This window comes from Peromyscus leucopus, chromosome 2, assembly GCF_004664715.2.
Source record: "Peromyscus leucopus breed LL Stock chromosome 2, UCI_PerLeu_2.1, whole genome shotgun sequence".
NCBI lineage: Eukaryota > Metazoa > Chordata > Mammalia > Rodentia > Cricetidae > Peromyscus > Peromyscus leucopus.
Window position 1 is genome coordinate 22001990 of NC_051064.1, and position 18080 is coordinate 22020069.

The window sequence follows — 18080 nt, forward strand, 5'->3', positions numbered from 1 at the left end:
TGAAGCATGCTGGTTACTTGGGCAGGCCCCAGACCCGCCCTGACCTGCTTGCATGGCCCTGACCACCGAGTGCACAGTGCAGCTAGTTACTCATGTACCTACCATCCTCGGGTTTGGCGGGCATTCGACACACCCGCCTGCACATGGCCACAAAGCAGCTGAAGTACTTCTCCAAACTCTCATCAGATTTTTTGTCCAGTCTGGCAAAGGCGCGGAATTGGTTCCAGTCAAACTGCTGCTTCACGGGGTCAAAAATGACCCCGAAGGTGGATACCACACGGTAAAAGTCAGCTTCCTCTCTTCTAGTCCACCTGTGGGAAAGGAGACCTCACTCACACCATGCTCGAGGAGGTGGGCATACAAGACACCGTCTTTTCTCTGCCCCCAGAGCACGTTTCCAGGACTTATTTAGGGTTGAGGGACAGACACCTTCCAGACACCAAGCCTTTCTCTGTGGCCACTGTCTGGAGTGATCACTGCTTACTGTGGGCCTAGTAGAGAGGAAAAGGGAAGGCACCAGGGCTGGGGGTGGTGATGTGCTGCAAGAGAGGTGAAGAACTCACTTTTGCCTTTTCTCAGATATAATAGCCTCCCTTTCTGCCTCCAGCGCTCTCACTTCCTCCCGAGGTCTCCGTCTGCGCCGGTCTGTCTTCATTAGGGCCTCTTGCCTCATTTGTTGCCTTTTATAGCTGCGCTGATAGGCAGTAATGAGCCGGCGCAGACGCGTCGTCAGGGTTGACGTGTTCGGCCAGTAAAGTTGACCTAACTCAGCATTGCTCTCGCTGTGCTTGCCTGGGGAAGTGGGAAAAGGAGTCTGCAACGTGTCCTGCATTCTCACAACACAGACAACTTTCCAACAAAAACAGATGACTCCTTAGCCTTCTGAGGACGGGATGGGAGAGGCCATCCTGGCACCCCCAGATCTTAAAATATAAACAGGCAGTAATAGCTGTAAAGAATTTATAAACTATTTACTTTTAACTCCTTCGAGGGAGGGGGGAAAGTTTATCAGTCTTACACAAAGAAAACCAGTCTCTCCTATAAATGTACTTACAATGGTAATCTTGAACATAACAAGCATGTAGTTATTGTCTAGTCATTTTATACTAATCATTTTATACTGAGTAGACAGTCAATAGTCCACACAAATATTTCAGATTAAAACAAGTGCCTCCTCTTAATAAAAATGTTTTAAGGACTTTAAATTTTCCACTAACAATGACGATAAGCTGGTTAATTATCTTAACCAAAAAGTTCTATCCAAGAAATTTAATGCAATGAACCATAAATAAGGATCACAATTATTCCCAAGGGAAGGGTCCATGTGGAAGAGTACCCTATAGGACACAGTCATCATGCCATGACACAGGATCCTGCCCAGCTCCTCTGCCCTGCCCGGCACCTGCCCAGAAGCCTCACCTGTGCTGTGCATTTCCATGGATTCTTCCTTGTCCTCTGGGGGAGAATTGGCAAATTCCTTGAAAGCAACACAAGAAACAGAGCTATTTTCAACTGGTGTTTGATTTTATTTTCTCTTTTAATCAAAGGCCATTATCTATAAAGTTTAGCAAGTCTTATATGGGCACATAATATATTACTGGCACCATAAATACTCTCAAGGTCTTACATCTATTTCATCTTTGAATGGCACTCTGGTTGGTTTATATTCTGGATCTTCATCTTCTCTATCAAATTCTCCACTGTGAAAAATTTAAAAAACAATTGTTTTAATCACATCAATGAGTAAGGAGGTGAGAGGGAAAAGTACCAATCAACCTAGTAACTACTTTTAAGACCTACTATTACTTTTAGTATTATATATATTACTTTGTTTAAAATAGTTATTATGCTATACAGACAGGATCTACTGGTGAGCATCAAGTTTAAACCAGACGTAACAGTGCAACAGTGAAGCATAAACCCTGCCAAGAGATGTAATACTGACATAAAGTTTATTAAAATTTTAGAATGTCCTTCTTACCCGTCACCACCATCTGCTAGCATGTCTGTCCCTCTTTGCTCGGCAGCGATGGCCTTGGCATCGGGCATGCCAACTCGTTCCAGAAAGCACAGTGCAGGGTCAGCTCGCATGGAATTGTACTTCTCATAGCCTGGATCATGCCCATCAGCCCACAGAGGACACACAGAAACAAAGGAAGACCCCCGTCACTGTCAGAAATCAGAGCCCTGCCACAACACAGCCAGCAAAAACATAGATCATCATGTCTGGTGAGCCAAGCAGACCATGGCACGGAGCATTACAGAGAATGCTCATTCTAGGGAAGCTTTTGTGGGCCAACTTACTGAGAAGCTATTAGAGTGACCACAAATACAAACAGAAAAGGGTTCAGGGTAACTGCAGGATGTCGGAAGATTTCTGACCCTATTTTTCCCCCACATCTAATTTTGCTTGACACTTAAAAGGCTTCATAACATTTCTTTATGACCTCTGCGGGGGTTCTCCAAGTCCACTCCCATCCCCCATGAGCACGCTTGGTCCTGCAGGAGCTCACATGGCTGGCTGAAAAATCCCCATATACGTAAGGCCAGCGAACCTGTCTTATTTGGTTTAGGATGATGCATGTCAGTAAGATGACACTGTTCCCTCTATGGTTTTCAAACTGCAATTTGCTTTTTGACTGCCCAAGTTGACTAGATGGAAAATGGCAGATCCCAACAGTGCACTGCGGGAAAATGATTTTGAGGCCGAGCTCACAGAACACGGCTGGAGTACATAGGCAGAACAGCACAATTCAATTAGGATGTGTACTACAACACACCGCTCCTAACTGCTGTAGAGCCGCAAGCCAAACCGTAATCATGAAAGGTTTTATAAGCCATCATTCTCCCCTTTAGTCAGGCTGGGCTGCTGAGAATACCTCCACGACCTCCGGAGAATTGGGATTATAATCAGGAACCGCTCACTGTATATATCATGCCAGTTCGGCATCCCCAGCCTTTCAAAGTTAACAAGGCTGCATCCCACTCGGGGGAGCGGTGAGTCCTCAGCACTGACATTTGTGAAATATTGCTTGGAACAAAGCCCAGGAGGCACTTGTACAGATTAATAGCAGAGGTTAAGCCCACCGTCCACTCTGACACTGGCTGGCAGAGTCAGTGAGGGAAGCCGTTCCGGAAGCAAAGTTTCGGGAAAGCAATGGTACAACTTGGCTATTACTAAAACAAATATGGTTTCTGTTTACAGCCAAGAAAGAAATGTTTTCTTCTCAAATACTCAACAAACATTCAAAAACAGCATCTGATATTTACAGTTCATATTAGATTTTTAGTACAGAAAAATGGCAGACGCCAAGAGTCCTTTGGAACGAGCCTCATTAGTATTATGACTTTGGAAAAGAGTATGCAAAGAGTTCTAAATAAAGATGAAGCCACGCAGTCAAGATGCATTCAAACAGAAACACCCCTTACCATGTTTGAACACTCCAATTAAGAGGGATTTATCTGCTTCCCTATCCCACCAATCTGCAGGAACTTCAGCATGGAAAGGCTCAGGGATCCACACGTCCGCCTCACTGGAAAGACAGCCATTTAAGCACTTTTTAAACATGAGTACTTAAAATGACTCCTAGTCCCATGTGGTCAACACACACTCATGTGCCCTCTCTTTCCCGATAACCATCTTACACTGTGGGGAAGAACTGGCAGAGGTGAGACAAAAGGGCAGTGGTCAGCAGCCAGAAGGGAGCCTCACCATGCGGTATCCCACCTCAGATCGGCAGCCATCATTTCTCACCCTCTTAAATGCAAGCACACCCAAATGGCCTGCCCATGCTCTCATCACATCCCCAAGCCCAGAGGACAAACAGTGGCACTACAGACACAAAAAGGAGGTGAGCTGCCGAGGCCGTGGGGGTTCTAGGCACGACCCATGGAGTTTCCCCCCACCTGGGTTAGCTCGTGCAGGGCCAGCACAAATGGACACTTGCACCAACCTTGAGTCAGCACCCTCGAGGATCTTATCTGCTTGGTCGCCTATCACTTCTTGTCTTAGGTAGTACAGCATGCGGACACGCAGCAGGACCCTGGAGAGGAAGACAGAGGGGGGAAAAAGTTCTTAACTTCAGTGCTGTTTGCCAACAGTGGCTTTTGGCAGCTGCTGCTGTTCATCCATCATCCTGCCAAGGCTGATTAGCCATGCTGTATGGTAGGCTTGAAGCGTGACAGATGGTGGCACATAATCACCTCTGTGTGGTGCTTTCTGCTGGCTTCCAACAGGCCTGCCTGGCAACCGCTCACGCTGCACAGAGAGGGAGCGAGCCCAGCCCAGCCCAGGCGCACTTCATTTAGTCCTACCTAGAGCAGCTTGTGAAGTTTAGACACGTACCCTACCACTGCCTCTGAAGTATTGAAGCAAGTTTGTAAACAACCGAGCAGATGGCTTTCAGTAACTGTTCTGCTTCATTATCTCATAAAATTTCCTCAGCTGCTGCCTTAATACCATTTTTGGAAGCACATCAGAAGTTGTAGGAATAAACGAGATATAAAATCTGGTTTTACTACCTTACAATAAACCCTCAATATGGAATGTCAGGTTTTTCAGATTATACAACTTTGCTTCCGAGGAAGGAAGATGACGACGGGGTGGGCGGGAGGTGGGTCCTCACCCCACTCAGGGAATAGTAAGCATTTCCATTACTTTGAATTTATACTTTTAATTATCCAGGGACCTAAGCTGTGGTTTAAAAATAATAAACACTACCAGATTAAAATGTATCTAACTCATTGATACTCGTTTTTAATAAATCAGAAATAAAAACCCTTGACATTGTCAGGGTACCAGGTTTTCTATCTTGCCTGTGTTTCCATGGCTAAAATGTGATTTTTTTTTTTTAAAAAAATAACACTCACCTGGTGTATCTCATAGGTCATCTCTCTCTCTACTCCAAACTCAGTCCTCAAGCAGACAGCCCATCTGTGCATTTGGTACTGACACCTGAAGATGACCCTCTTGGTGAAGGTCGATCCTCCAGTGTTCTTTCCCTAGCTGAACAAGCCTGTCACCTATTTGCATAGCATCCCGTACCAACGCTTCTCATTTGTATACACTGGCTCATTTGATCTTCCTAATAACCCTGTGATGAAGTGGAGCAAGTTCCCATTTCCACACCACAGATGTAAACACTGCTGGTAACAGAGGACGAGTTAGAGATCCAAGGTCACAGAGACACCTTGAGCTCAAGCACTCAGAGCTAGGTCTCCCAAGATGTAGTGACCTGTCTCTAAAACATCAAAATGACGGGGGGGGGGGGCCAGTTTTACTAAAACAGACACTCCTGACCAGGCATCAGTAGACATGCCGGCAACCACCCACCCCAAGAGTCCACTCATGGCCAACATGGGTTTGGGTTGGGCTACAAGGCTGCCAGTGACCAAACATACACCAGGATGAGCAGTTGCTTTGGGGAACGCCTTTCTGTTTTTCATCTTGTGCTAACATGTAAGTTCAAATACTGACTTTCCCACACTGAACCAGTAAGGAGGACTGACAGCACAGTTAGCAGTCTTCCTCCTGTTACAGAATCTGCAGGCCGGTGTCTTCTTCCACCGGATGCTCAGAAAGGGTAGTTCCATCGGAAATCCCCTCTACCTGTGCTGGACTCCTCACTTGACTTGCAGACAGGGAACCTAATGCTTTCTTTTCCTTTTAGTAAAAAACAGACTTCTGTTGCGGGGTTTGGTAGTGTGGAGCATTCTATGAACTGCTGTGAACATCTCCAGGAAGAAAAGGATGGCCAGGACACAGCTCCCAATCTCAAGGAGTTCACTCCGTGATGGACAGACAAGGAGGCTAACAAGCCCCCAGGCTTTGTCCACATTTTCTCCCACATCCTGTTAGTGAGGTAGCCCAAGGCCCAGGACTGCACACAGTCCTTCATTACCAGCCCCCTCAGTCTCTTTCACCTGTCTGCTCTCACAGTATTCAAGTCTGCGAGGAGCAGTTATTTTCCGTTCAGCTGGGTCTTATTGTCTACCTACTGCCAATACGTCCTCACTCTGACAAGACTTAATCTTAAGGCACAGTCTATAGACAAAGGACCAGGGGACACTCCCTCTGTTCCAGAGAAAAGCGAGAAGGAATCAACAGTGTTCTTCTGAGACTAAATGAGAGATACGAAGAACCCCAATTTCATCACACGTACTAACTGGGGAGGGCTCCCTATGGAAGCTTGCTACCGACAGGAGATACTGACAGCAGAATCAACAATCACCACAGCCTCACTGGGAAAAGGAGCCATTGTTCTCACATTAAACCATTTAACTTCCTCTGTTGAACCCAGAATTCAGAAGGCAACTAACCCAAAGTCACAGTAAACTACACAGACAGACATTTTTGTAGAGTTAGGATGATCGGGCTACAACAGTAACAAGTTTCGAAGACACCAAAGGCTTTGAAAGACCATTGGGAGCTTCTCCAGAGCCCCTAGATGAAGAGGCAGACTCCGTGGTCAGGTGGGCGAGGGACTGCAGAAGCGGGTCACCAGTCCCACTCTGCTCTTAACGGGGAGTTCTCAGGTGAGTCACTCTGGCTGGGGACTTGCATCTTTGCCAGGTGGGGACAAAACAGAACAAGAAGAGATGCGGAGGCCTGCAGTTGTAGCTACTCAGGGGCTGAGGCAGGAAGCGCTCCGTGAGTCTGAGCCATCTGGGTCTACATAGCAAGAGTGGCGTAACTAAAGCACAAGCATTACGTAGAGACCCCAGGGCTCCCAGTGGAAGCGGTCAGGTACGGGTGGAGTCACATAAATGAACCCTAACTGTCTGTCTACACACGAGCCCCAAACTAGTCACCTGCAATCCCACGGCAACACTGCTTAGGACAGGTAAATGTGGAAACAACCCAAATGTCCATCCATGGATAAAGGATGAGCAAAATGGGACAGACACATAATGGAACAGTATCCATCTGTCAGAACAATCCAGACACCACCTACAACATGCACGAATCTTGAGCACAACAAATGAAATCGCCAGATATAGGGGCAAATACTGTGTGACTACCACCCTCAAAGCAGCTGGACTAGAATGGACAAGTCAACAGGGAAGCGGCTGCGAAGGCCAGGAAAGGGGCTCTTGCTGAAGCGGTACAGAGTGCCTGTGGGGAGTGGTGACAGGGTCTGGCTTAGATGGTGGTGATGAGCGCAGGGTACCACGCCGCAACGCACGGTTCACTTCTACATGTCTCAGCACGCTTGCCTTCCTCTACCTGGTACCTACTTGTTGCAGTGGTGCTTCAGGTGCTTCTTGTAGCTGTCCTCCTGGAACAGGGCATCTGGATTGCAGCTTGCCAGCCAGTCAGCATCCTGCACTACCGGCTGCGTGCTCTGCGTCTTCACCTTCTTCCCTTTCCGGCCCCTTGGCACAGGGGCCGACAGACCTACAAGTACCAGGGTCATGGTCATGGGTGCCTTGGCATTGGACAGTACAGTGTCGGGGCAGATACTCTCAGGGGCAGAGGTGAAAACAGAGTCTGCACCGCCACACTTTACCAATGGTCGTGTTTCTGGTAGCCTTCTGTGACCAAGAACACAAGACCAACCTACCAGAATGATTGAGCAGGGCTCGAGTCTGGCCATCAGCTGTGGGTGTGATTAGGTCCCAGATAAAGCTCTTGATGTTCTCATCCCCTCTGTAGTGATTGAGACAGTACACCAGGATGGCTCTGCAGATGGTCTCTACGTCTTGCTCAGCAAGCTGACGTTTGTAGCGCCCGTGGGACAGGATGTCTGTCCAGCGGCCCCAGCTGGAAAGCAAAGAGGCAGCATGCAGATGGAGCCTGGTTGTAGATATGACCTCACCTTGACAGCCAGGCCCCAGTACTGGGAAATCCTGGACCCACACTGGCATCAGTAACCTCTAGAGATACAAGAGGAATGCAGGAATGGGCACAAAACACCTCCTTACAGAGGGAACCACAAAGCCAGGAGTTGCGTGGCCACTAAACACCCATGTGGCTAATGGCTTTCCTGGGCTGTTGGTAGCTATGGCTGTCATTTTTAGGAAATGTACATAATCTGAGGAACTGGAAACTGTTACACTGTGCTTCCTTTAACTATGGTTTATATGCACCTACGGTGACCAACCATTTAAAATGAAAGATGGCTTGAAGTTGCAGTGATTACTAGAAATCAAAGCTATGACCCACCGCAAATAGATACCATAATAATGAGTAAAGAGCTACAAGCCATGTGGCTCCTTTGCAATGGGGAGTGGTCACTTCCAACTCAAGATGCTGACCAAGTCTGTCTCAGGTCCTCCCAGAGAAAGGACAGGAGGAAGGACTAAGCACAGGGAAACAAGTACACACGGTGCCACCATCACACGAACAGCAGCCGTACTGTATTGTCTTGGAAAATATCTACTACACAATAAACAGGATGCAGAGGCTGCCTGAGCTGTGCCCCCTTGGGGTGGAGCCTCTCTGCTGCCCTCTGTGATAACTGACAGTCCTGCTTTGAGAACAGAGAGAAAGCATCCCCTGCCATAGCCTGCTTCTCCCTGAACCGCTGTTCTTCCTGGCTGTTTTGACCTTTCTCAGACCCGTTCCCAAGGCTGCCACTCACCTCTAGTCCCTGTGCCTGCTGCTCCCTCCCATCCTCACACCTGGTGGATCACTGATGCTCACCAGGGACAGAGTCCCTCTGTGACTCCTCCCAGCCCCAGAAGTGGGAATGACCCTCAGGTGCATGCTGGGCTTCTGTGCTCTCTGTCACATCATCTTAGCATACTGCCATTTCTGCTTGCTCACCTTCCTGCCTTGGGCTGCCTTGCTCACGGTGGTAGTCCTGGTGCCCAAAAGTGCCCTAGCCCAGTGCCCAACATATGCTAGTTATTCAATCCCTAACAGTAAAAGCAGAGGACTTGACTGAAAGACAATGCCCTGAGCACCCTTCTTAGAACTAGGAGTTATTAGTATGTTCCAGTCCTAAGGTTTCCAACAAAATCCCAACTGTGACCATCAGGCAGAAACAGGGAAGCAGGTTCTGGGAGTCAAGGGCTGAGCCTAGGAGAGTGTCTGTTCTACATGGAGGCAGGAGAGCTGCCCAGTGTGCACAGACTAGTGCCAACACAGTCACTGGGGTGCAGGACGGGTCTCGACTGGCATTTATGTGTTGCACACAAACATCTCTACAGCACTGTGCTTCTGTGGTACTGCCTCGTGCACCCAGGATACAGTGACTGGGAAGCCATGGAGAGAGACACTGGGATGATGAGACAGCAGGCCAGAGTGCTAAGGGGACCGCTGTGAGGAGTGCTGCAAGGGAGGCAGGCATAAGGCTGGTCAAGCCTGTGTGTGTGTGTGGGGGGGGGGGGGGGTGGGGGCCCTCGGCAGAACAGCCTGTGCACAGGCGGAGATGAGAAGGGCATGAGCAACAGGGCTGTGAGCAGAAGCAAAGTCCCAACAGAGCTCAGGACCCCTGAGAAGGCATCCGTGTGACAGACAACCCTGCGGGCCTCAGACGCGTGCCTCCCCTGCTCTGCGTGAGCAGTGATGCGCTGGGAGAAACACCACAGGCAGGACAGCCTCAAACCAGTGGAAAGACACTCTGGTGGCCGTTTCTATTTTCATGGCATCCACAGCTGCACAATCTGTGAGTGATTCTTATGGACTGATTCAGGTATTTACTGAGTATCCTGCCAATCAAAGTGCTGTGCGGGTGCCATGCACATGAAACATGAAGCGGATGTAGGTCATGACGGCTTGGGAGGCAGCCTGTAGCTAAGGGACCCCACGGACTCCTGAAGTTCTAGTAGCCCTTGGGCTTCAGATGAGTTGGAGAAAAGGTGCGTGAGTGAGTCTCTGCCTTTGATAAGACTTTCTAGCAAAAAAGTTATTAAAAAATAACTATGGTCTTAAAGTTTATGTGACAGTATGTGGCCACAAGATTTTGCAATTCTACATCATTCTTAGTTTTTAATAATCTACAAGTAAATTGGAGTTGCCATAATTCCCAAGGTGCTAGCTAACACTAATAAATTTCAGTGACTTCTCTTTCCACACCCCGGAGGATTGGAACTTGGGTCATGACCAACTGAGAAAGTTAATGTGGAGGCATTTGCCTGGCTACACTAAGAGGAGATCCAGTTTTCCTGTGACAACTGAGAATTCCAGCTGTAGGTAAAATGACTTCATGTAGTGAGTCGGCCTTACCCGTAGACTAGCAGATTCTTCTCCACCCTGAAGCACTCGCTCCGGGCGTAGCCCTGGGACTTATCCTGGGGGCGCCGTGGCTTTGTGCAAGGCTTTTCTTCAGAATCGCTTTCCAGGTCAGAGAACTCCATCAGCTCATCTTCCTTCACTGCACTGTATAGCCGGGTCTGCTTCCTGACTCTTGGAGTATCAATCACCAGGTTGTTCTAACAGAGGAGCAAATGCAGTGAGATCTCAGACCAACCTTTGGGTCGTACCAGGCAGTAGTCTGGATGGGACTTCTCACTCACCCTCCCATTTAAGGCATCGATGTCCAGTTCAGCCTTCTTAGCCCACTTTTGCCAGAAATTTGGGTCATCCAAAGAAATATCTGTCCTATTTCCAGATGCAACAAAACTGGCCTAGAAGGAGGAAAACGTATGCATTACTTTGAGATGTTTCTCAGAGGCAGCCTGTTTCCACTGAATATACATGTGTTCATCCTCTTGTGCAAGCCAGTACAGTGGATGGGAGAGAGAGGAAAGACTGTCCTTCACACACGTTTCATACCTGCTGAAGGTATGGGGAAGTAGAGGCGATGGAGAAAGGCCTTGAATTGGCTCCAGCAAGGTACTGCTGAGAGCTGATCTTAGAGGAAAAAAATCTCCTCTAGAAGAAAATGCTTGGACCATATTTTACAGCACTTATAAAGGAAGAAAGGTTGCAGAAATGTTCATGGCAGAGCACGTGCAATGACCCAGGAGAGGACCCAAAGATGAAGGGACTTCAGGAAGAGCAGCCATGGGCAAGTCAATGAGGGCAGATGCCGGAGAAGGGGCCCTGGTGTGTGCTGCCAGCAGGCCAGCCTCTATCCTGAGGAAGCAGAACTATCTAAGAACGGGTCAACTCAAGACAGACATGACCACAGAGCTGCCTGCTGGATAAGTTACAGCAACACCCTCCAGCGTGGAGGTTAGAGCACATCACTCTAGTGCTTTATACAAGAAATAATGACTAAAATGAAGAAAACAAGACTCCCTAAAAAGACATTTTTCAAAAGGTGAGTTAGTTGATAGAGGTAAACATCAGGCAGATGTGAAGTACCAAGAGTGAAGAAGCCAAGAAAACTACCATATCCAAGTCTGGCATCTGCGCGTCACTCAGATAGACCGTGTGTGTGCCAACACATGTGCACTTGCATACATGTCAGTCTCACACAGACTGACCTTATAGCGCGTGTAAGGACTGAGGAGAGGTCCTGCAAGAGACTGAAAGAAGTGAGGGCCCAGAGCCCAGAGAAGAACCTCTGCAAGCTGGGCCGACAGAGGAGGCCAACTTGCACAGGTGTGGGAAGGCAACAGTGAACAGCTACTCTAGAAAACACTGGGGTTCAACAATTTCAGCCACCAGGGAAATGGAAGTGCAACAATGACTGCTGTCCAGGAGGTGTGAAAGAGGAACTCGTCATCACTGCCGGTGGGAATGCAAACTCATGGAGCCACCATGGAAGGCAACGGAGGTTCCTCAATACTAAAAATAGAACTATGAAATAACACAGCTACACCACTGGACTGTACTCCTGAAGGAAGGACTCTAAGTCAACACCGCAGAGACACTTGCACACCCATGTTTTGCAATAGCCAGGAAATGGAATCAGCCTAGATGTCCAACAACAGACAACTGATAAAGAAAACGCTCTATCTGTACAAAATGGAATTTTATTTAGCTGTAAAGACAAATGAAATCATGACACTTGAAGGAGAGTGGATGGAGCTGGAAACCATCATGTTAAGCAAAATAAGGCAGGCTCAGAAAGACACATAGTTTTCTCTCACATATGAACTGTGTGTGTGCATGTATGGTGTGTGTGTGTCCCATCATGAAACTATGGGAAGAGGTTTTTAGCAAAAGGGTAAAAAGAACACTGGAACACACGTGGCATGAAGGCAGAAGGGCTTCTGCAGAGTGGAGGGACCAGCGGAGGGATGCAGAGGGCGTGGAGAGCAGGGGGAGGGTGGCAGTGTACAATGACATGTGAGTGATAAAAACACCAGGGTGAAACCCATTATCTCTAGGCTACTTAAATATTTTCCAATTCCTTTAAAAGAAAAGAAAAATAGAGGCAAACAAACCCAATCTGTTAGTTCCTTAAATGATAAGCATGCACATGTTTAATCCCAGCACCTGGGAGGCATAGGCAGGTAGATTTCTGAGTTCAAGGCTAACCTGGTCTACAGAGTGAATTCCAGAACAGCTAGGGCTACACAGAGAAACACTATCTAGGGAGAAAAAAAAAATCCCTAAGTAGAAATAACCCAAATTTCATCATCAATTTGCAATAGATAAATGATCTGAATATCTATTATCACCTTGTTACTGTGTGATACCCATACAGTAGAACATTGTAAGCAATAAAAAGGAACAAAGTAACATACATACTACAACAAGATGAACCTCAAAAACATTATATAAGCATATACAAATGACCACACATGGTATAACTCCATCTATAATGGTGTCCGGGGGAGGTGAAGTTATAAAAAGGACATGTGGTTGCAGGCCTGGGTGAACAAGAGGGTATACTGATTACTAATTTACTAGTGGGCATGAGGGGTTGTTTGGTTGGTTGGTTGGTTGTTTTTCGAGACAGGGTTCCTCTGTGTAGTTTTGGAGCCTGTCCTGGATTTCACTCTGTAGCCCAGGCTGGCCTCGAACTCACAGAGATCCGCCTGGCTCTGCCTCCCGAGTGCTGGGATTAAAGGCGTGTGCCACCACTGCCCGGCGGGCATGGGGATCTTTTTGAGGTAATAGGAACATTTTAAACTTAGAATTGTGCTAACAGTTGCACAAGCCTGTAATATGTCCAAGGCACTGAATTTCACACTTCATGGAAAGTAAACAGGAGTTTAGCAAAACTGAAAAGTAGAATGAGCCTTGGTGTGTGTGACTGGAATACGAGCAAGTGGCTGTTAGGTGCTGGTCAGGGCTCAGAGCTTCCTTGGCCATGCAGGCTGGATATAGCAGAAAAGAACATGGGGCAAGTTGTGGGAAGCAGGTAGTGTCCAGTGCTGGAAGAGAATGTGATGGGTGCGTTTTAGCTATGAGCAGAGTTGTAGAGCTGTAGCTAGAGAGGAAAACAAGAAAGACCTAAATACAGAGTGATCTGATCATCTTCTCAGGTCGTTCCAGGAATCAGGGTCTAGGAGAGAAGAGGATGATGGGAGAACTAGATTCCTAAGAGGGAAGAATGGGCAAAGACAACAAAGAGCAGGACCATGTCTCTCCCTCCCCCCAGGAAAACCCAGCGCTGTAGCAGCACTTGGGAGGCAAAGGCAGGTGGATCTCTGTGAGTTCAAGGCCAGCCTGGTCTATAGAGTGAGTTCCAGGACAGCCAAGGCTACACAGAGAAACCTTGTCTCAAAAACAAACAACAAAAGAATGCCTTATGTGTTAGAGTTGCCAGGCAATTAGTAACTGGCCTGTATCGTAACAAAAGCCACAGTTCTACTTCCTTTTTGTGATGATCCCTGCCTGAGTGCTCTTCAGAAGCTCTAGCATGCTTCTCTAGGTGGATTCGAACCTTAGCAAACGTGGAGCCTTTTCCTTCAGACTCTATGGTAATAGTGTGGGTTCGGCGAAGGAGAATCTGGTCAATATCCTCTTCACAGAACTTGGAGCCTTCATCTTCCTCCTCCATAAGTGCACCATATGCTCCCTTGCGTAGAAGGTCTTCTATCTCCTTCTTGGAAAGCTGCTGCACCTGTTTCAGAGAAAGGTTAAGTATTCAAAGTCATTTAGAATTAAGACAGAAACTAACTGTCTTAAGGAGGTTTACTTGCAACAAAGGAAAATGGAATAAAATATGCTTAAATCTTGAGGTAAAAAAATAGCCAGTAGAATGTGGTGATGCACGGCTTTAATCCCAGAAATTGGGAGGCAGAGACACATGGATTGCTCTGAGTTCCAGCCAGAGCTACACAGTGAGACCTGTCTCAAGAAAACAAACAAAAGCCAGATGCCAAATAATTTCTCACCATCGGCTTGATGCAGCCATGAGCCAGAATGAACACACGGCCTGGGCAGTGTCCACTTACCCCGTTCGTGGCGTTCTCTCTTCCACTCATAGACTGCAGCACAGCTTTATCCAGGCCCAGCTTCAAACTCGCCTTGTCAAACATTTCCCTTTCATACGAGTTTCTAGTAATCAGCCTGTAGATTTTCACAGATTTGCTCTGCCCTATTCTGTGGCATCTAGCCTGAGCCTGGAAGAAAAAGAAAATTGATGGCTGTGGTAATGGAATACATAGTGGTGTCCTCCCTAAATTCAGATGTTGGAAAGCTGATCTCACTGTGATTTAGAAGTGAGAGCTTAAGAGGTAATTAGGTCATGAGGGTGGTGCCCTAATGAATGGGATTAGCGCCCTAAAGAAGAGGTGGGAAGGTGGGTGTGTGGGAGGAAGATGGCTGTCTGCACAGCAGTTTCCTATCAACCACCCGATCTTGCTGGCATCCATACCTCACACTTCCAGCTCCAGAACCTGGAGAAAGGCGAGGGAATCGTTTAAGCTGCCCAGCCATGTCGGGTTTTTTTTTTTGTTATGGCAGCCAAAAGTGACCAACACAACTACTTAAACACACGGCTCCGGCCAGTTGTAAGACCGCATGTCCCAATCATTAAAGAGGTGAATACACTAAGGGATTTCTTCCACACACTGCACCGGCTGATCACTAGGCAGGAGACACAGCTGGCAGTGACGCCCTCGTGCCCTGGTGTGACCGATGAGTCTTTGTCACAGGAGGAGGAGAAGAGACACTGGAGCAGCCTGTCCCCACTCACCTGGAGGTCGTTCTGGGGATTCCAGTCTGAGTCGAAGATGATGCAGGTATCAGCAGCAGTGAGGTTAATGCCTAGACCTCCTGCCCTTGTGCACAGGAGGAAAACAAACCTATCGGAATCAGGTTTGGAGAATCTGTCGATAGCTGCCTGGCGGAGGTTGCCTCTGACCCGGCCATCGATCCGTTCATATGGATACCTGGAAATGCAACAAGGAGGCCTGACAAACAGCTACCACTGCTCGCTCCTTTCTGCTTTCCAGTGAGGACTCCACTATGGAATATGCACTCACACAATAGAAGGCTTTAACAAATAATTTCAGATCAGAGTTGTTTTTCCATACAACTGCCTGAACACTCCAAGATTTTTATTTTACTCTCTCCTAAGGAAATAGCTAAATTCTGAAAATAGCTGATAACATACAGTTTTAATTTTAAGTAAGTACTTTTCTCCCCAAGGTGAATGAAATGAGGGAAAAAGTGCCCACAAAAGTATGCAGTGTAAAAAACAACAACAACAATACAACAAACAAAAACCTCCTACACACGGTGTACACCATTAATCCCAGCACTCGGGAGGCAGAGGCAGGTGGATCTCTGAGTTTGAGGCCAGCCTGGGCTACAGAGTGAGATCCAGGGCAGTCAGGGCTACAGGGGAAACAAAACAAAACCATATGCAATGGCCCCCTGCAGTCATCGTATAAGATGCCCCAATGCACACCCGTGGTTTTAAAGGGAGGGGACAGACTGTCTCCATCCACCACCTCTCCCTTCTCCGCCCACTAGGATGGCCCTTCTAGGTGGCCCACTCTGAGTCCTGCTCTTTCTCTGTGGTTTTGTGCAGTGGCCTCACCGTCTCTGAATGAGATAGTCTTCCAGGATGTCCAAGCAGCGCACCATCTGGGAAAAGATAAGCACCCTGTGGCCACCAGCCTTCAGCTTTGGCAGCAGCTTGTCAATCAGCACCAGCTTGCCAGCAGCCTGGATCATTGCCTGGAGCTGAAAATCTGGAGACTCTGCATTGTGTGTTTCTTTAAACTCTTCCAAAATTTTCTCTTCAGCACCTGCAGAGATTGGACGGCATGACGTGAATACTGTAAAGGGTTTTTATTACTAAAAACAATGGATTTGCTTTCAAAACCCACAACAAACTGGCAAAATCAGAGTGTCCCATTCACGTTTAAGAGCAGGAAGCCACCTGCTTACTCAAAGTTAGATCCACACACAACTAGAGGCCTACAAAAGCGACCAGAGTTTTAGGTTCCATATACTGAGGCATCTGGGGAAGAGATCCACATTTTGCAACAACCAAATGTTTGATGTCTATATGAAAAACAACACAAAACAAAAACAAACAAAAACATACCCAAATTTCAACAACAGACTGGAGGTGGCAGAAACAAGCCAAGGGCCAGAAGCCCACAGAAAACCTAGAGCCTGAATTGCTGAGAAAGGTAATGCTTGCTGAGTAAACACAAGCAGCAGTTCTACTGTGAATTACCCAAACCCGGTGAAGCTCAAACCAGAACCAACTCTACGGCTTCCCTGCCTACCTTCCTTCTCCTCAGTTTCCTCGCTGTGCAGAAACTTGTGTGTGCCAGAAGGAAGGGCATGCTCCCGATACTGAAGGCTCACCACTACCTCCTCCACCCTGGCGTGGGTTCAGAAGCAGCAGCCTCTCGGCTGCTCAGGTAATTTGGCTGGAGTTAAGCAGAGGTGGCCTGCCTCCTCCTTGGCCTCTTGGGCTCCCCAGTAACAGCTGTGTACACTGCTCTCCTACCACAGCTGCTCTTCATGAAGACACCAAATTTAACCACCTAAAGGGGTCATTTCCCACCATTATACTGTGCCTGAACCTAACCCTAACCCTCCCTACCACTGTTTGAAACGCGTAAACCAGTGACACACGGGAGAGGGAGACACACATCTCCCAAAGGCTTCTGAAGGTCGGCTCTGACAGGCCAGGGCATCAGTCGGTGGCCCCTCCACAGGAACACACGGCGGCCCCAGCACTGCCCCGTTGCTATGAGAGGGGCTTGCGAGAGTGTCCTCAGGAGGTCATATGCAGAACACTGTGTTAGCTAAGAGTCATCACGGGCAGATTAAAGCCACTGGATGTCTGGCACAAGTGCCAGGCCTTCCACAGAGCACATGACCTTTTCACAAAGGGAGCCTGGCAGAAAATGCCAACTCTTTTGGAACAGGGTAACCCTTACTCCCCTTCCACATGAACAAAAAGCTAGGATTCATTTTTTTTTTTTCTTTTTCTGTGAGTGTGGAAGCAGACCAAGGAAAGATAAAGAACAAAATGCCGCTGAAGACACTAGCAAAGTGTCTGATTGAAGGTGATCGTGTTTCTCAAGCCTGAGATCTGTAAGCCCAGGCTCTAGATTCAGAAAGCTCTCCTGTGCAGGAAAGTAAATTATCACTTTTAGAAAGTTTATTTTTTGTATAATGCATCATTAGATGCTTACAACTTAGAAATAAATTTTTTACTTTTATGATGTTTGGGCATTCTTTGTCCATGAGGCATAAAATCCAGAATCAAAATGAAATGTAATGTAATTTAAAATAAGTTAAGGATCAAGGAATAGTTTTCAAAAATGAGATTTTTACTTTGAGAAAGCAAATGTCAGATAAGCTGGAATTATTTTAGTAAAAAATTGAAATATAAATGTTTCAAATAGAGAAATCTGAACTTAGAATATAAAAATTTAAATTTATTAAGAATGAGCAAAATAACTCTTCTCTGCCTTTTCAATGTGACCAATAATTTCCTATCCTGAAATGTTTAGAATTTATTTTAAGTGAGTGTGTGTATATGTGCATGTGAGTGCAGACGCCTTCAGGTCAGAGGCATCAGACTCCTCCAGGGACCGAGCTGCAAATGGTCGTGAGCCACCTCTTGCAGTGTGAGTGCTGGGAATCCAACTCGGTCCGCTCTGAAGGAAGATGTGTTCTAGTCGCCAAGCATCTCTCCATAACCGTGACCATTCTCCAGCCCCCATGACTCCTCATTTTATAACAACAGTAAAAAAGGAGACAATGTAGTCTTCTTTTTTTGGGAGGGGGCAAAATATGTGGAACTGGTCCATTT

The 18080-nt window shown here is 47.2% G+C and overlaps 1 protein-coding gene across 4 annotated transcripts in view; it reads right to left on the reverse strand.

The window, feature by feature from the left end:
• The window catches only part of Chd7 (chromodomain helicase DNA binding protein 7), a 182658-nt gene that overhangs the window by 12734 nt on the left and 151844 nt on the right, over positions 1-18080 (reverse strand). For all 4 annotated transcript variants that reach the window (XM_028878517.2, XM_028878514.2, XM_028878511.2 and 1 more), the window contains exons 16-30: positions 15837-16047; positions 14988-15183; positions 14245-14412; positions 13731-13910; positions 10462-10572; positions 10172-10377; positions 7563-7762; positions 7237-7396; positions 3954-4043; positions 3430-3533; positions 1982-2111; positions 1628-1700; positions 1420-1477; positions 564-792; positions 103-311 (exon numbers count right to left, since the gene is read on the reverse strand). In XM_028878517.2, the coding sequence (XP_028734350.1) occupies positions 103-311; positions 564-792; positions 1420-1477; positions 1628-1700; positions 1982-2111; positions 3430-3533; positions 3954-4043; positions 7237-7396; positions 7563-7762; positions 10172-10377; positions 10462-10572; positions 13731-13910; positions 14245-14412; positions 14988-15183; positions 15837-16047 (2325 nt within the window). The remainder of the gene's footprint in view (positions 1-102; positions 312-563; positions 793-1419; positions 1478-1627; positions 1701-1981; positions 2112-3429; positions 3534-3953; positions 4044-7236; positions 7397-7562; positions 7763-10171; positions 10378-10461; positions 10573-13730; positions 13911-14244; positions 14413-14987; positions 15184-15836; positions 16048-18080) is intronic.